This window comes from Rhinolophus ferrumequinum, chromosome 12 (assembly GCF_004115265.2).
Source record: "Rhinolophus ferrumequinum isolate MPI-CBG mRhiFer1 chromosome 12, mRhiFer1_v1.p, whole genome shotgun sequence".
NCBI classification, from domain to species: domain Eukaryota; kingdom Metazoa; phylum Chordata; class Mammalia; order Chiroptera; family Rhinolophidae; genus Rhinolophus; species Rhinolophus ferrumequinum.
In genome coordinates this window covers 55,136,844-55,155,632 of record NC_046295.1, presented here as the reverse complement: position 1 = coordinate 55,155,632, position 18,789 = coordinate 55,136,844, and the positions used below count along the sequence as shown (strand labels likewise).

The 18,789-nt window shown below is 48.8% G+C and overlaps 1 protein-coding gene across 2 annotated transcripts in view; it reads right to left on the bottom strand.

The window, feature by feature from the left end:
• The window catches only part of COL15A1 (collagen type XV alpha 1 chain), a 99,316-nt gene extending 81,017 nt beyond the window's left edge, over positions 1 to 18,299 (bottom strand). Inside the window, exons 1-3 of one of the 2 annotated variants that reach the window (XM_033124147.1) lie at positions 18,125 to 18,299; positions 17,795 to 17,884; positions 17,628 to 17,713 (exon numbers count right to left, since the gene is read on the bottom strand). In XM_033124147.1, coding sequence (XP_032980038.1) covers positions 17,628 to 17,713; positions 17,795 to 17,805 — 97 coding nt within the window. In that variant the 5' untranslated portion in view covers positions 17,806 to 17,884; positions 18,125 to 18,299. Of the gene's footprint in view, positions 1 to 17,627; positions 17,714 to 17,794; positions 17,962 to 18,124 lie in introns of those variants that run through there. The other variant, XM_033124148.1, reaches the window with a different exon arrangement.
• Between the last annotated feature and the right edge of the window lie 490 nt (positions 18,300 to 18,789).

The window sequence follows — 18,789 nt, the reverse complement described above, 5'->3', positions numbered from 1 at the left end:
CGGGGCTGACTGGGAAGGGCTGGAACCTGGAAAATAGCGTCGCACCTCATTCCTTCCTCCCAAGCCCAGGGCAGGAAGCTGCGGTCAGGCCTAACTGCAGTTGCTGGAAGAAACAACACCTGAACAATAATAACAACGGCCCGTGCGGACAATAGTGAGCTGAATGATGGCCCTCCAAAAGATACGTCCATGTCCTCACTCCTGCCACCTATTAATGTGACCTTATTTGGAAGAAGGGCCTTTTGCAGATATAATGAAGGATTTTAAGGTGAAGAGAGCATCCTGGATTATCCAGGTGGGTCTTAGATCTAATGACAAGTGTCCTTTGACAGGGGAGAGTTGACAGAAGAAGAGGCAACTTTGTGACCACGGAGGCAGACACTGGACTGAGGAAGCCACGAGTCAGGGAACGCTGACAGCCCCCAGGAGCTGGAAGAGGCAAAGGAGGATTTTCCCCTAGAGCTTGCCAACACCTTGCTTTTGGACTTCTGGCTCTCAGAACTGTATAAGAATAAATTCTGTTGTTTTAAGCCACCAGTTTGTGGCAGTTTGTTACAGTAGCCAAAAATCTAATATAGTCACTGAATGTGTCTTGTATGCCAAGTATGACCTGGATTGGGTCATTTACTACTCGCAATCACCCAGTGAGGAAGGTGTTACCACTATCTCTATTTTATAGATGAGGATGAGCCGCAGAGAGTTAGGTAAGTGGCAGAGACAAGATTAGGACCCAGGCGGCTCCACAGCCCATCTGCTTAACCAGGACACCAGCGACTCTCAAGGTTTGATTCCTGGACCAGCTTCACCAGCATCACCTAGGAAGTTACCCGAGATACAAGTTCATGGGCTCCCCACCAGACCGACGGGATCAGAAACTGTGCAGTGAAGCCCACTGCCCTGTGCTTTAACCAGCCCCCCAGGTGACAATGCACACACTCAGGTTGGAACCCACTGCCTGCACTGTTATGCCGAGGCTCAGGTGGTGGCCTAAGCCTGGAAGGGAGGCCAGCTGTGGGGAATCATGGAGGAGGAGACGTGAGCCGGCAGAGAGCAGCAGGGCCTAGACCCAGGCACAGGGCTGTGCAGGACTCCAGACGCTTCTGCCAGGGGACAGACCCAGGCAGGGCCCCAGCTGAGATGGGGCTTCCCTCTGACCATAGCACAGCAAACGAGCCACATCCCTGCCAGGCTGGCGGAAGGCTGAGTCCCTTAGTGACTAGGTTCCACTGATTGACAACAGGAGGGTCCTCGGGCCTGGGGCGAGGCAGCCAATTAGCCCCAGGCTGGAGGCTGCAGAGAGGCTTCGGAGCTCCGGCCATAGTCTGGGCTAAGGTTTCCAGGCGGGAATTCCCACCCGTCCTCAGGAATTTTTTTTCACTTTCCCGTTTCTGAATCCCGAGAAAAGCTGGTCGGGAAAATCGGCTCCTTGAACCCAGGTGGTTGGTAGTATCGGTCGTCACTTTGTGGAAACGATTCATCGTGGAGAACAGAAAACAGTTTATATCTCAGGATTCAGGAATGGGAAAGCGAAAAAAATTCCTGATAATCGGTGGGAATTCCCACCTGGAAACCCTAGTCCGGGCATGTTGGGCGAGGGTTCTGTAGCCAGGAGTAAGCTTGTGGTCTCAAGGGAACTGGTCCAGGGAAAGCCTGTCCCAACCAGGAAGAGCCCATGCCTTCTAGAGGGCGGTGATAGCGACTGCCCTTGTCTCCTCGGCTCCCCTGCCCTGCACTGGGCTTACGGGGCTTGAAGACATCCAGCGAAGTCCACTCCTGCCACACTGGGAAGCTGACCCTCAGGGTGACGCCTAGACGTCTACAAATGAGTCACCATCTTGCGGAGAAACCTTCCCTGGGTGAGTTTCACAGGAAGCTCCAATCAATTCCTTCTACTCTCTTCTTATCTGTGTACTTTCCTGTGTCTCCCACCAGCCTGTGAACTCTTCAAGGGAGCAGCCATCACCTTCTGTTTCATCTCTGTGTCTCCTAACTTCACTGCCTCCCCTCCAGCACAAGGCCTTGCCTGGGGCAAGCAAAAATGAGCATTGATGGATGGATGGATGAATGAATGAATGAATGAATAACGCACATGTGACTAAATGAATGAGCTTAATGGATTCTGGACAAGAGCGATTGTGTGCTTGTCTTAGCACATAGTACGAGTATGTATTGTCATCAATCACAAAGAATGCTAATGAATGCCAGCTGCTGTCATAGTAACTGGTAACCCCACCAGCATCATTTAGCTCAATAGGCGTTTAATAGCCTTGCTCTCATCTGAGCCCCATGGTTAAGATATAATAGAATACAGGTATCTGTTGCTTTTCGAAAGTTTACTTTATGCCACTTCATGTTTACAAAAGACCTGCATTAGTACCTGTTTTCGCTAACCAAAAGAAATCCAAAAAGGTATTTCACTTTTACCAAAAAAGGCAACAAATGAAAACAGCATTCAGCGTTCGTTTTGCAGTGAGTGTTATGGGAGCAGTGCACACCCCAAGCAGCGGGACTGGCTGCCAAGCAACTTCCCCGGAACTACACTAAGCATCTCAGCATCAAGCTGCCCGAGCTCTGATCGCGTGCTTTATCTCAATTTATCGTGTGCATCCATTATCACGATGTGTCCTAAGATAACTGTGTTTTCGCTTTGTACCATTTCAGCTTATGAAAGGTTTCCTAAGAATAGCAGGGGAAACCTGTACGTATAACCACACAGAGGCTGGATGTTAACTTTCCTGGATGTTAACTGAGATCTTCCTCCATCCTTTTGGCTGACCCTTAAGCAGAAGGGCTTTGAATCACCAACCATCTGCAAGATGCCTGCCCTTGATGCTCACACACCAACTGAGTTTGGAGTGCTGCTTGTAAACACACTGGCCTCTTAGACTTCAGAATGAATTCCAGCTTCCTCCTCCCTGAAACAAGGGTCTGGGTGGGGAATGTGAACATTTGCTTCCCCCTGTCCGTTATTTACTGTTAGGGTTCTTGAGGTTTGGCTGGAGGCCTCAGGGAGGCTGTGCATACACTATCTGGGTGTTGGAGCGTGAGCTGGGGCCACTGGATACGATGGGGTGGGACGGGACAGGCCACTTCTCGACTTTTCCAGAACAGAACGTTAAGATTCCTGCTCTTCCATGCATCCCTCCACCCCCAGCCCCATGGGGTGGGAGGGACATCACTGTGGGAGGAACTTGAAAGAGTAATTCTGGCAATTTTTAAGTCTCTCTCTAAGTGAGGCATGTTCTCGGGTGTTTCTTGAATTCTTTGGCACGGTCAACAACCACATGGTCAATAAAATGTCTTAAAGAGTTGCTACCGCATGACTCAATTCAGTCATAATTTACATTATCCCAGCCCCGAGAGAACGCAGCCACAAACGGAGAATGGATGTCAGAAGGGAAGGCAGGAGTTGACCTCCCTGTCTTTAACTCTATCCTGATCCCAGTTGAGGGTCTGGCTTTGCCCATCACCAGTGTCCAGTGGCCAACCTTGTCAAGACCTGGACCTGGACTGGACTCTGGGAGATCAAGAGGACTCAGACTGTGGTCTCTGGGTAGCTCTCAGCATAGAGTAGACAGGACATCAACACACAGAGCCCTGATACACGGGGCCTGAACTGAAAGTTGGGACACTTGAGATGGGCCTGGAAGCCTTTACACAGGTGAACATGGTGGAGCCCGCAGAGCACAAGCAAACCCAGCATTGGAGGAGAGGAGGTAGGAAAACCAGGAATATAGGAGTGGTTTTGGGGGATGGAGCAATGGGATCCTTAGGTAACCTCCAGAGTTCGTGTGGAAAGTATCCATCCAGACAAATACAGACTTAGAGGTGTTAAACCTACATGCATGAGCGCATTTAATCTCAGGACAATTTGATAAGGTGAGGGCTATTGCTATCCCATTTTGCAGATGAGTGGACTGAGGCTGAAGGAGATCAAGGCCACAGAGCTGGTGACTGAGATGGTTGGGACTCACACATGGGTCATTTGAGGTCCTTCCCAGGTCTTTCTGCTCGTAATCACTATTTCACTTAGGAGACTGAAGTCAGGTGGAGCCTCGAATGTGAAGATAAGAGGGTAAAATTTATCCAACAGTGGGGCGCCTTGGACGGTTTCTGAGGAAGGCTACAGCTGACCATTTTAGGAGGCATCGCCACTTCACCTCGAGCTGCTGCCCCTGGCAGTCGGGCCCCTTTCCTTCCTCTTGCCAAGGAGAGGGTGGAATTGGGAGATCTGGAATGTGGAGCGAAGGCGGTAGTTTGGCAACAGCAGGAGACATACTTTCCTGCAGCCTCTCAGCATTTGGCATGTTATGCCCTGGGTAGAATCAAGCTGCCCTAGGAATGGCCCGGGGTGTCCCAACAGATGAGCTAGTGTGACTTCAGTGAGGGCAGAGAAGCAGCCAGGAAGGATGAGCTCATGGCTTCAGCAGGCATTGTGAAATTTCTCCTACACTGACCATGGCTGATGGAAGCCTGGAGGGTCAGGGTAACCTTCAGAGCTGGGAAGGACCTCAGGAAGTGCCCCGTCTGACATCCCCAAGATGAGAAAACTGAGGCCCAGTCTGACAATGTAAGTCGGCTAAGAGTCCACGGCACGTCATGTTCCCACATCTATCCACCATCCAGGCCCCTCTCACCCATTACCCCAAAGAAGGTGAAGCATGGGACAGTGCCTCATGCAGTGCTTGGCACATAGTAGGTTCCCCACAGGGGAATGAATGCATTTGAGTCTGTAGTGGGGGCCTGTGGTCCACACATACAATACCTTGGATGCTGTTGAGTAGAGGGAACAAATGGCATAAAAAAATTTGTCCTGCAGCTGTTACCAAAACACACTGCTTCTTTCTACCAATTTTCCTGCTCAGTTGTACAGAGACCTGCTCTCTGCAGGATGCTGGAGTCCTGTTTGGCTCTGAAATGGGATTTAAGAGAACAGCCAGAACAGATGGTGACCCTGAAGTCATATTATGAAACAGGCTGACTGTTGTTTTAATCTAGATGAAAGTATAGCCTGATGGTGTCCAAATGTTTGCTGGAGGAAGAGCCTGTGCACCTCCAGAGCACAGAGGGGGAATCAGACCTTCCAGGATGAGTACCCAGGAGACGTCCCTAACTAGAGACCCAAAACTGGGGTGATCTGGGGTGGGGAGCAAAGAGGATGAGCCTCACCCTGCAGGCGCGTGGAATTCGGCGCCAGAGACCCAAATGGAAGTCCTTGCTCCAGCTTGTGACTTTGGGCCAGTTCTTTAACTTCTCTGAGCCTCAGTTTTCTTATCTGGACATAGTGATGGTAACACCGAGCTCTCGCGGTGGTGGTACAAGGTAATGCCATGTGCACATCTTGTTCATCCGTTCAGACGTTCATTCGCAAATACGATCGATCGAGCACCGATCACCACACGCCTGGCATTGCTAATGTCAGAGATTCACAGGAGAAGAGGACAGATGTGTTCTCTGCCTTCATGACATGTGTTGTCTAATACGGAGTTCCTCATCCCTGCGTGGGATAAACAACCACCTGGGGCTTTAGAATATTGATGCCTGGTTCCCAGCGCAATGAGAATCTCTGGGAATGAGGCCCAAGCCTCACCATGTTTCCAAAGCTCCCAGTGAAGCTCTTGAGCAACAGGGTGGGGTGCATGGTCGAGGGGAGCGAGCGCTCAGCCCCTGAAGGCCTGCTGGCTCTGCTCCGCTCTGAGTCCCCCCGGCATTGCCTGCTGAATGCCTCACACAGCCCGGGAGGTAGGGACCTCTACTACCTCCATCCAGATGAGGAGACCTACACTCCTTTTGGGCAATTTTCTCAAGTCACATAGCCAATAAATGGGAGAATTGGCATTTGAAGTCCATCCGATGCTTCCAAAGCTCAGCTCTCACCATATACAGAAGAGACCCTTAGCCTATATGAATTCCTGCCCTCCTCTTTCCTGCCACACCCCTGAGGGTGGGACAGACTGACAACACACCTACAGTCACTCAGCACTTGGGAACTTCAGGGCCGTGTGATGCCACCCACCTGGACATCAGAAGACCAAGTTCTAGACCCAATCCTATATTTCAGCTGTGTGACTCAGCTCTAAGTATGTCCCTATTCTCTTCTGAACCTCCAGCTTCCCATCTGTAATTTAGGAGAGCTAGAATGGATGATCCTGAAAGTCCCACATTTTCTGGGTCCTCAAGGTTCCCAGTGGGTATTCACAGAAGCAAGGCGTCTGGGGGACCATTGGGGTTGTCAGGAGGGAGCCCTAGGAGGCCCAGCTGTCCAAGGTGCATGAATGGTGAACTGTGCCTTCTTCCACAGGGAGCCGCTGTGCAGCACGGACCACACTGGGTAGGAGGCTGCCTCCACAGGGCAACTCTTAGGAACCTTGAACTTGAGTGGGACCAGCCAGTCTCCCACAGGCGTCTGCATGAGCAACATTTTTTCACATTCCACTCAGCCTTCCCATGCTTATGCAGCCCCCCCCCCCCACACACACACACACTTATTCCCGAAAAGGTAAATGCCGTCGAGAGAGGAAAGCTTCTTGTAGCCCTGAACACTCATACATCTATTAATTCAGCTAGCATTTATTGAGCGTCGGCTGTATGACAGTCACTATTGCAGGTGCTGGGGATCCAGCAGTGACAGAACGAGCTTTTTCCCTCGTGGGGTTAAGAGTTCTGGCACAAGAGCTTTGGACCCTGTGCCCCCACCCGAAGCAAATCGCTCTCGGATAAGTGGATGCAGGAACAGGGCAGAGACGAGGACCCAGAGGCCCTCAGCCTCTGGACCCTGGGCCACAAGCACTGCACCGCACCCAAAAAACCATGGAAGGAAAGGGACTAGCCCGAGGCCGGGCTCATGAAAGCAGCTCCTGGATGGATATTGTGCTTCCATCCTGGAGACTGCTCCACAGCCTCCCTCCCTCACCATGCTCAGGCTACACACAGGCTGTCGCTTCCATCTTCTCACTCTGTTCCCTCTATCTGGAACATTCTACTCCTCTTCCAACCCACAAGCCCCACCCCCTTTCCTGGCTAAATCTATTCACCCCTCATGTCATCTGAAATGTCACTCCTTGGGAAAGCTTTCCTGACACCCCAGTACAGATTAGAATAGCCAGGTACATGTTTTCATAACTCCCTGTACTTCTTCATAACACTGTTTGCCATTGATGAATATTCAGAGTTTTTGTCCAATCCTTTCCTTAGTGTCCCCCGTTAGACTGTAGGCCCCACAAGGGTGGGAACCATGCCTATCTTGTCCATCATTCCTGCCCAGCACGTACCACGTTACCTTGTACACAGGACGCAGTCCATAAATGTTTAAGTGAAAGTGAGTTGAACAAATGAAAAATCTATCAGACTATGACAGGCAGGATGGCCATTGTCTTTGAGCCAGAAACCTTCGGATTAATCCTGTCCCACCCACCCACACTTGCAAAGTCTTTGCTTAGTATATTTCACTTTTGCCACATCACACAGTGGCTGCTTATCTCCTTCAAGCTCTGCCCGACCCCATGGCCGCAGCACTTAACCACCCACCACAGCGCCCTGTGTCTCCCATTTCTGTGCACACATGTATCCCTGGGGGCCCAGAGAAGATACAGATTCCGACGCAGCAGGTCTGGGGAAGGGCCCTGACTGCAAGGTCAATGATTCTAAACTCCAAAAATAAACGGTATTGTGCCGCCTGCCCCATCCTCGGTGAGACGGATTTGCAAATGAATTCTGACTCCAGATGGAATGAACCAGGTACAAGCAATGTTGAGAGAGACCACCGGGGGGTTTAGGGGCCACGTCCATTAGCACTGAAGTTGAACCTGGTTCCCACGGCCATTACCATTTACTGAGGGTTCTTGGTGCACGGGGCATTATGCTAAGAACTTTGGGGACAGGATTTCATGAACTCATCACAAGAATTCTGAGATCGATAATATTATTATCTCCACTCTACAGATGAGGAAACTGAGGCTAGAAGAGTATTAGTAAATCGTTCAAAGTCATAAGTATAAAGCTTAGAACCAAACCAGCTCGGTCTGACCCCAGAGCCGCAGCACTTCACCACAAGCCACAAAGCCCTGCTTCTCCCTCTTCCGTGTATACATGCATCCCCAGGGGCCTGGGTAAGACACAGATTCTGACGCAGCAGGTCTGGGGCTGGACCTGGGACCCTGCATTTCTAACAATTTCCTGGGTGAGGCCGCTATTGCTGGCGCAGGGACCACACTTTAAGCAGCAAGTCTATAAAGGAGAAAAGGCAAAAGAAGATTTCAACAGAGCAGGGAGAATATTCCAGACTGTGAGATGGCACTAGCAAAGGCTGGGAGAAGGGAGCACACAAAGGACCCTTGTGATTACACTGCGCCCCCCCTCCCCAGGGTAATGCAGGAGCTTCACCCTCTTTTAACGTCAGCTGATTATGAATATTAATTCCATCTGCAATCATCATTCCTGTTTGCCATGTAACCTAACATAGTCACAGGTTCTGGGGATTAGGAGGTGGACCCCTTTGGCAGGCCATTACTCTGCCTACCACAGGTGGGGAGCATAGAAAGATAATAAAGGGCTCTAAGAAGGTGTGACATCATCAGAGTTGGTTTTACAGTGCTGCCCAAAGTTGACTGTGTATGTGAATGACCACGGATCTTGTTAAAATGCAGTTTCTGATTTATTGAGTCTGTGGGTGAGACTGGAGATTCTGCATTTCTACTGAGTTCCCGGGGATGCTGATGCTGCTGGTTGATGGACCACATTTGAGTCACAATGAGTTAGGAGACTACCAGGCTGCAATATGGGGGTGGATTGTAGGGTCGCGAGAACAGAGGCCAAGAGACAAACCTGTGTGCTGAAAATAAAGACAGAACTCGCCACCACGAAGACTGTGTGGCTGGAAGGGGAAATGCAACTGGCTGACCCAACTTCAGATGGCGTTCTGTGTGTGACATTGTTGAAACTGCATGAATTTAGGTTCAATTTGTCCTCAGCTTTTGGACTCTCTGCACCTCTGTTCTATAGGATGGAATGGCTATAACTTTCCAGCACCCAAAATGCATATCTTTCTTTTTCTTTCATGACATGCATTTGATCCCCGATGGATAGGCTATATATCCAGCTCCTGCTCCCACCCTGCTCTGGCCCCTCCATCATCCATTGCAGTGGATGGCGGTGGGTGGTCTTCCAGCAGGGCTGGAAGCACACACAGGCTTTGCTATGGTCAGGGCTCCATAATGCTGGGTTTTCACTAAGATCTCCACACTCTCAGGCTTTGAATGATTCATTCATTAATGTATTCAAATGCTCATTGTGTCCGTGTGGTGCCATGTCAGACGCTGAGGAAGCATGGATAAATAAAATAGGGTTCCTGCCCTCAAGGAAGCAAAGTGATGTGGGAGCCGGGAAAGAAGGAGGTATTGAACTGGTCACCAATTACAAGCCTGATGCTTATCTCATTTCTTCTCACAGGAGGAATTATGGTCCCAATTTTCAGATAAGAAAGATAAGGAAAAGAGAGGTAACTGGCCCCGGGTCACTCAATGAGAATTAGCAGAGCTGAGATGTGAACCCAGGATCCCCGAGCTCATGCCCATGAGCTGTACCCCCTGATGCTCCCTCTGGGGTCCAGTGTCAGCTCTGCCCTGACCTATGTTGCAATCGTAGACAGCTGCTTTCCTCTTTGGGACTCAGGATCACCACCTTTGAAAGGAAGCTGTTGGACTACATTGGTTGCTCTCAAACCTGGCTGCACCTTAGAAGCACATGAGGAGCTTTCAAACCCTGCTGATGACTGGACATCCCCCAGATGAATTAACTAAGAATCCCGGACATGGGGGAGGACGGGGCATCAGGTTCCTTTTGAAGGTGATTCTAAGGTGCAGCTAGGGTTAAGAACCACCACCGTACTTGTGATCTGAGCTCTTGCGTTCTAATTTCCTGAGAAACCTTCTTCTCTTCCAGCCCTCACCACAAGACACATGCAAGATGAATGAATGAATTTGGGGGTGAGGGAAAGGAGGAAGAAATCCCAGACTCTATTCAACTAAAGACAGTTTGGGGCAGTAATGCTGGCACTGCCCCCTTAGTTGTTATTTTCTCCCTTTAAATGAAAGAAACAGCTGTACTGGACAAAGATGGGGTGAGCTAGGCATTCTCATACGCTGTTGTGGGGAAAGTAAATTATTACTGCCTTTCCAAAGGAGGTAACAAAAGCCTTCCAAATGGGCATGCACTAGACCCAACAATTTGTTTTAGGAATTCGTGCTAGGAAATAATCAAAGAAACGGTCAAATACAGAGCACCAAGAATAGGGTCTTCACAATAGCGTTTATAATAGTGAACAACTGGAAACAGCCTACAGACCTAAAAGGGGAAAAGTCTAATTACAGGACATCCACATAATGAAATACTATTTCGATTACAAAGGATGGTAGGGGAGAATATTTAATGTTCCCGAGGAAGTGCCTAGATGATTGTTAACAGGGAAAAAAACCAGCAACAAAATACAACGCACAGAATGATCTATTCATATTACGTATCAATATACGCACTTATTTAGGCATGGAAAATAAACTTGAAAGATAGCCCACCAAATGTTAGAAGGGTTTAATCTCTGAGATAATATGTGATCTTTACAAATTCCTTTTCTCCCCCTAGGTTTTTACAATGCCTGCGATTTTTATTATCAAAAATTTTAAACATTATTGACAAACTAAATCCCCTCTTTAAAAGCCTGCTTACCTGCCCCCCTCCCCTATATTCTGGTAAAGATGGACGCCCCTACTTTGGCAGTGCAGAGGTGAGCCTGCACCTGCAGGACAAGCTCCCTTGCATTCAAGCCAGCTGCTTCACACCAGTCTCTACTACTGGAATGTGAGTCCCTCCAGGGTGGGCACTGGGTCCAATGCAGCTCTTAAACCACCCCACTGCCCACCCCAGAGGGCCTCAAAGAGAGCAGGCAGCCAGGAAACATGGGAGGAAGACAGAAACCTACCCTAGTAGCCAGAACACAGAACAGGGCAGACAGCTTTAAAGACTTCAACAGATGTGCATTTTGGAGGAAGCTGGCTATAAAAGACTTCCTGGTGGTGGAGGGGGCTTTTAAGCTGGGCCTCATTTGAGTCCCTCAGTGATGGATGGGTGACTTCTGGACAGACCTAAGGCAGGGCTGCTCCCTGCAAGCCAGACTCTAGCTAAGTTCCCTGAACCCAGGAAGGGGCTCCCCCAATACCTAACTAAAGTCAGGGGTCACGGTCACTTGAGAGAGACACCAGGGCCCTCAGAACAGTTTTCTGCCCTTCCAGTTCTTTAAATCACCCATGACATACAACAAGTGTGAAATGAATTGAATTGAATTAGGCTGGGTTGGGTTAAGTTGAGTTCTGATGGGGATAAGGGTTGGGTTGCACTCACTAGGTGACGTAGGTCTCATGTATCCCTCGTCAGATCTTGTCCCAGAAGAGCTTTGGATCTTTTCTCAGGTTCTGCTCTAACTCGAGACGTTTTCTCTCTCAAGTTGGGGCGGAGCAGAGGTAGGTGATCAGTCTGCAAACCTGGCTCCTTCCAACACCTCTGACCCATCTCAGCTGCCCTGGGGTGTGTCAAAAGCAAAAGCTCACAACCCACAATCTGCTGCTCTGACTCTGAAGCCTTAGTTACTCATCTCTTCTCTTTACGACACATTAATGTCTCCAGCTGAATCTTCTGCCTCCCTTTTTATAACCCTCGCCTGCCTGCTACCACTGTGACACTCTCAGGATCCAAGCTATCAAGAGGAAACTGTGTGATAAATCAATCTGTGCTGAAGAATTTATGGCTCCATGAAGGAGGCAGGGGTGAGTTCCCTTACCAGATTTTAAAACATATTGCAAAGCAACAATTATCAAGACCATGTGGATTTTTAAGAAAATAAACACACATGCACAAGAAAGTGACCAGTAGTATAGAAATTTCAGGGAAAAAATTATATGGTGACCAGAAGAAACAAAATGATGGGGGAATAGCTCACATTTTAATTCATATTTGGGGAAATCCAATGTACCACTATGGAAAAGAACTGACTTCAGATTACACCCTAATCTATGGTACATTTTGAATGGATCAAGCTGTAAACATTAAAAAAAACTGTATAAGCTCATCGAGTTAGCAAGCAGAGAAAATATAAAAGGACAATTTTTGGCAAAACAGAGGTTATCAAGGATAAGATGAGTGAGGATAAGCTAGAAAAATTGTTTATACAATGAGATGGAATGAAAAAAGATAAAGAGTAAAGTAACATTAGTGCGAATTCCAGCCTCACTAGTTATGAAAGTTATGAAAGGAAAGAAAACTAAAACCTCAATAACATACCCCAATTACTCAGCCATGGTCACCCCAAGGTGGGCAGAGCTGTGGAAGAATCAAGGTGACTTACACAGGGCAGAGGAAGTAGTAAATTGGCACACTCTCTCTAGACCACAGGCTAGACCTACCCATTCATTTCTTCTCTGATTCATTGAAAATTTCCTGAGTGCCCACTGTGCCAGGCCCTGGGCGAGGTCCTGGGATTCAGAGTTGGACAAAGTCCAGTCCCCACCTCACTGAACTGCCCATGTAGTAGGGGAGGACAACGAGTGACCAATAGTCACTGTCTAGTTTGAAATGTCCTGCGAGGGAGAGACGGGTGATGACAGTGTTAGCCCAGAGGAGAGACACCCAACAGGCCTGGCAGAGCAGGAGGGCTTCCCACAAAAGAACCTAAAAGAATGAATGGGATTTGCCAGGTGGACAAAGGGAAAGGCATTCTCAAAAAGGGACCAGCCCATGCAAAGATACAGAGGCGAGACATCACATACCTCATTTAGAAATCTGCCAGTGGTTTGGTGCGATCCCAAGTCAAGAGAGGCTGTGTGTGAGTGGAGAACAGAAGACGGGCAGAGACCGGGCCACAGAGGGCCCTCTGGGGTAAGGGTCATGACTCCGCCCTCAGCACAATGAGAACCCAGCAAGAGCAGTTAAACTAGTGAGTGGCATGATTAAATGTGTATGTAGGAAAGCTCCATCTAAATACACAGGAACTATTCAACTAGTTCTGTCTGTTTGGGGGAATCTAGTCAAAGGAAATAACCCAAAAGAAAACAAAGGCCATTTGTCTAAAGATGTCCCCAGCAGTACTGTTGATCATAACAAAATGGCCCAAGTCCAAGGGGACAACTCCAGACAAATGAGGCAGGACCCACACTCTCCAGGGAGATGAATAAGCATACCGAGAGTATAGAGGAGACAGGGGGGACGGAGGAGAGAGAGAGATGAAGGGCTGGAAGGGTTTCCTGATGAGAAAGCTCAGCTGGAGAGATCAGGGGAAGGCACTCTGAAAGAGGTGCCCTTTAAGCTACTAGTAAGATTAGACCTTAAAGAGAAAGGGAAGGTGAGAAAGTGTGCTCTAGACAGGGAAATTAGTCCACACCTTGTGCAGAGTCAAGGAGACTGCAAAATCTCAACGACATATGGGGAGCTATGAGTAGTCAGTGCGCCAGAGGCTTACAGCCTTCATGCTGCTGTAAAACGCACAAGTGGAAAGTGGTGCTGCCACAGGCATTAGATGAAACAAACAAACAAACAAAATCAGCCAGTAATTAAAATACTACAATCATTTATATTCATCATAAATTCTAATGGCATGTAAGCAACGGTAGCTCATTACAGGCCAGGGCATAGGTCAGGTGAGAGGCCAGCTACCTGCAAAATCTCAGGTGTGACTATTATTTCTTTCTCACTTGGGACACCACCTACGATGGTCAGTGAGCAAGAGTGAGTGATTTAGAGGAAAAACCTGAACCTGCTCTGATTAGTTTTCAGAATTTCCCCCAAACATCTACAGAGGGCCACCAAGCACAAGAAGAGACGCTCAACATTATTGGTCATCATGGAAAGGCAAACGCAAACCACAATGAGATACTACTTCACACCCACTAAGATGGCTATTATTTAAAAAATGGAAAATTACAAGTGTTGGCAAAAATGTGGAAAAATCAGAACCCTTGTACACTGCTGGTGGGAATGTAAAATGGTGCAGTCACTGTGGAAAATAGTTTGGGAGTTTCTCAAAATCTTAAGCATGGAATCACCTTATGACCGAGCAATTCCACTTCTAGCTATATACCCTAAATGGTTGAAAACAAGTACTCAAACAAATGCTTGTACACATGTGTTCATAATTACACTATTCACAACAGCCAAACGGTGGAAACTACGCAAATGTTCCCCTCAGAGGAAGAATGGACAAACCAATTGTGGTACATCCACACAATGGAATATTATTCGGCCATAAAAAGGAATGAAGTACTGGTCTGTACTACAACATGGATGAACCTCAAAAACATGACACTAAGTGAAAGAAGCCAGGCACAAAAGGTCACATATTGTATGACTCCATTTATATGACAGATCCAGAGTAGGCAAATCCATGGAGACAAAAAGCAGTTTAGTAGTTGCTAGGGGTTGGTGAGGTGTATATGAATGGGGGGAACAGGGAGTGACTGCTTAATAGAATTAAGGTTTTCTTTTAGAATGATGAAAATGTTTTAGAACGAGACAGAGATGATGGCTACACAACACTGTCCATGTACTAAACACCACTGAATTGCACACATGAAAATGGCTAGTTTTATGTTATGTGAATTTCAGCTCGATAACAAAAGTAAATCAGGATGTCCAAATGTCCAATGAACACATGAAAAGGTGATGAAGTTCAGAATCAGAAAAGTCTAAATTAAGACTACAATAAGATTCTAATAGCTACCCATCAGATAGGCTGAAATGAAATCTAGTGACAAGACAAAGTGCTGGTGAAGATGCTAAGAAATGCGGACTTTCGTACCAGTTGGTGACCCTGTATCTTAGAACAGCCATAGTGGAAGATGTGTAGGCATTGTCTGTTCAGTTGGAGGAGTTGCATACCCTATTACGAGCACGCCACTCCTAGACACAGCACCAACAGAAATGTCTGCACACGTGCACTGAGAGGCATGTACAAAAATGTTCACAGACACACTTACATTAACCCCACATGGAAGGAATCATATGTTGTTGGAGAAAAATGGATAAATAATGGACAGTATATGAAGACAGCAGAATATTACACAGCAATGAAGATGGATTAACTCCAGCTCCATGCAACAGTATAAATGAATCTCAAAACTTAATACTCAGTGAAAGATGACATCCATCATGTATAAAGTTCAAAATCAAGTAAAGTGGAACTTTAGAATTTGGGCATAGATGCTTAGCTACTAACGTTACTTTTAAAACAGAGGAAGTGGTCACTATGAAGATCAAGGTGAGCGTTCCCTTTGAGGGGAGGAAGGGAATAACACAGCAAAGGGGTGTATAGGAGCTTCTGGGGGCTCTGCTATTTCTTGACCTGAGTGACATGATGTTTGCAGTATAAGAAATCCTTGGACTGTACATTTCGTGAGCACTTGTCTGAATGGATTGTTATAGTTCACAATCAAACAGCTTAAAGAAAAGTAAATAATTTGCACATGTCAGCATCATCAGGAACAAATTACTTATGACACTACCGTCCCTGCCCCCACAATCTCCTTATCTTCTAACATATAGGGTATTCCAATGATACTGTAACTTTACTGCTCAGCCATGACCCACTAGGGATACAAGGACTGATGTGGGGGACAGAGTCCCATTGACAAAGGTCTTCTTAAACAGGGTGGGCCAGGAAACTCTCGGGATGAGAAGCCTTGGCACGCTCGGCCTCAGTTTCCTTATTTGAAGTACAGAGATACGTCAGAACAGTCTGAGTCCCCACCTCAAGGAGTGACTGTGAGGACTGGATGAATGAAATATGAGCGTGCTCACACCCCTGCCCAAACATATGAAGTGGTTTATAAATGTTAGTCTTACTAAACTGCATGCAAAATTTGGTTTACAGGAGGGCATTTTGCATATCTAGGAAGATTCTCTTCTGAGTCCCAAAGGACACTGAATACCAATCAGTAGCAAATGACCCTCCCTTGGCCCTTTTCAGCTCCTGAGGATTTCCTGGCACTCCCTTTTTACATTATGGATGTGAACAGGACTTCCTCTGTGTTAGAAACCATAGCCCTGACCTGATATTGAGGGACCCAGCCTCCAAACAGGAGGAGGAAAGAAACACTACAGTGTGTCTCCCCAAAACTTTCTTCCTTTTGAGGGTGAGAGGTGCAGCAAAGTTCACAAAAGACCACAGAACCTGAAGCTGCTTTCTGCCGCTGAGTTGGCAGTACCCTATATCACATACAAAATTGCAACGTTCCGACATGGGCCATGGTGCTGAGAAGCCAAAACTGTGCCTCCAGCTGCCCTTTGATCTGCAAGAAATGCCAGGCTGGACATTCTGGCAGGAAAAGCCGTCATCGCATTTGGTTCTCGTTCCCAAGGAGACAATGATCTGGGTTGTCCCAGACTTCCTCCAGCACACAAAGAGTTAACCAAGACCACCCACTCGATTCCCAGTGTCCTTCAGGGGGACAGAAGTTGTTCCCCCTCTCTGCACACCTCTACTGAGAATGTGTACTACTCTAAATCCAAAAGGGGTCCGAGTCTACTGGTGGAGAGCATAGTTCTCTCCCTAAACTGGGTGGAGAAAGAGCTGCGTGAGGAAGGACTGGAGCCTGGTGACCTGGGCTCAAATCCTCCTCTGGGACTGGCCACTGCCTAAGCCTCTCTCATCCTCAGTGTCCTTTGCTGTAAAAACGCCTGTATTGCTTTCTCACACAGCTACTGCAAGAATCAAGCCGTAATTCCTATCACTTATTTTGTGCCTAGTATGTGTCAGCATGTGGAAAGCACATTATTTCTAATATCTCTCTTAATCGTCACAGTATTCCCAGGAGGTAAGGTGATCTAACTGTTCCCCCTTTTCAGATGAGGAAACTGAGGCACAAGACCACCTAACTCAATCACAATTCAAACCCACACAGCCTGACACACCTTAACAGAAATCTATTTTAACTAAGACCTCAGTATTCATCCAACCACCTCTGGGTCCTGGTAGGGAAAGTGAGGCTCAGGGAAGAGAAGGGGCCAGATCCCCTGGCTCCCAGCCCGTAGCTCTTCCCGTCATGCATGGAGCCACTGCCCCATGGATGCGACTCCCTGGGTCACTGAACGCTGAGTTAGGCGTCAGAGCAATCCAGTCCCGTTATTTCTTTCGCCGCAAAGGCACTAGGTGTGTCTGCTGACGGTCACGCTTCCACACCTGTGTACAGGGAGGGCATTAGACCTGGCCGTACAATGAGCCAGGCAGCACGCACGACCTGCGCGCGGGCGCTGGGTGAGCAGGAGCTAAATGTCACCGCGGAGCCTCTGGTACTGTCACAGTGCTTCCAAAGTCCCTCGCTGCCCATCATTGGAGGGACCGCGCCTGGCTTAGACACTTTAGGCGCCCAGATAGCGTTCCACCCGCCCCAGCTGCCCAGGGACTTCCATCCACCCCTCTAACCCCGTGCATTGCTCGGGGAAGCCGGGCAGGACCTCCAGTGCGCACCAAGCGGCGAGAACTCCCTTTTATGTTCAGGAATGAAGCGCGCACCGCAGTTGCTCCCGCCGCCAACACCAACCTCCCCAGGGCGCGGAGGCAGCCGGTGCCACCCTCAGGCTGGGTCGCCTACCTGTTGCGGCGCGGGTCCGGATGACAGCGGAGAGAAGCGCGGAGACCCAAAGGAGCCACAGCAGGCGCCAGCACTGCCCGTTCCTCCTGCAAGAAGTGGCCGAGAGAGAGAAGGTGAGGTGGTAACGAGCGGCCGAAGGGGCCGAGACACGGGGACTTGGGTCCTACCTTGGCGCCATCTCGCGGGTTCTGTGGACCCCGAAGGTGCTGAGTCGGAGAGCTCCGCGGAGGCGAGGGGCGCTGCGCTGCTCGCCCTTCCTGCAGGAAACAAAGGCGGCGCTGGGCAGCGGCCTCGGCGGGCAGCCTCCCGGCTCCCAGCCCGCGCCCTGAGTCACCAGCGCTCTGAAACCCGACTCCCCCGCGCCCCGCGCTCCCGGAGCGCCGCGCCCCAACTCCCCACGCCCCTCTGCCCCCACTCCCCACGCCCCTTCCCCCCTCCACAGACTCGCGCTATCCAGCCCGCCGCCGCCGCTTCCACGCGAAGCGGCCTTAAGTAACCTTCGAGAAAAGCTCCACGTCCGCGCTCGTCTGGGAAAGCGGACGCGGCTCCCTCCCGCCCTCACGTCTGTCTCTGTCCTGGCTGCCCCGCGGAAAAAGCAATCTCCACGGGCCAATGGAATACTCTCAACGGCCCAGGAAGGCTGAACTCACTGTGATTTCCCTAAATAACCGAGGAAACTGAGGCTCAGAGGTGCCACCAATGTCCCAAGGTCACACAGCTGGACTGAGCTCCTGGCTGCTGTGCCCTGCCCTCCATGCTTGACCCAGGGACCTACTTGAATGCCCCAGAGTGGCCTGTTTGGGTAGTATAAGTGATTTTATATAGAGAGATATATATCTATCTCTAGATAGATGATGATAGATGATAGACAGAGATATATATGTCTAGATATGATAATCCTAATAAAAACTGTAAAGGTGTCTAATATGCCAGCGTTTTCCTCTCTATACCTTGCCTGCAGCATCCTCCCCTGCCTCCCACCCCAGTTGTAACCTCCAGGAGGGCAAGGATTTATATTGTTTTGTTCTCTGCCTAGAATAGTGCCTGGTAGTAGGAGATACCAATACGTTGGATGAATGAAGGGACACAGTCTTAGGTGTGACATCACTCTAGGCACTGTGATGAGATGTGGAAGACATGAACCAGTCTCAGAATTCCAAAG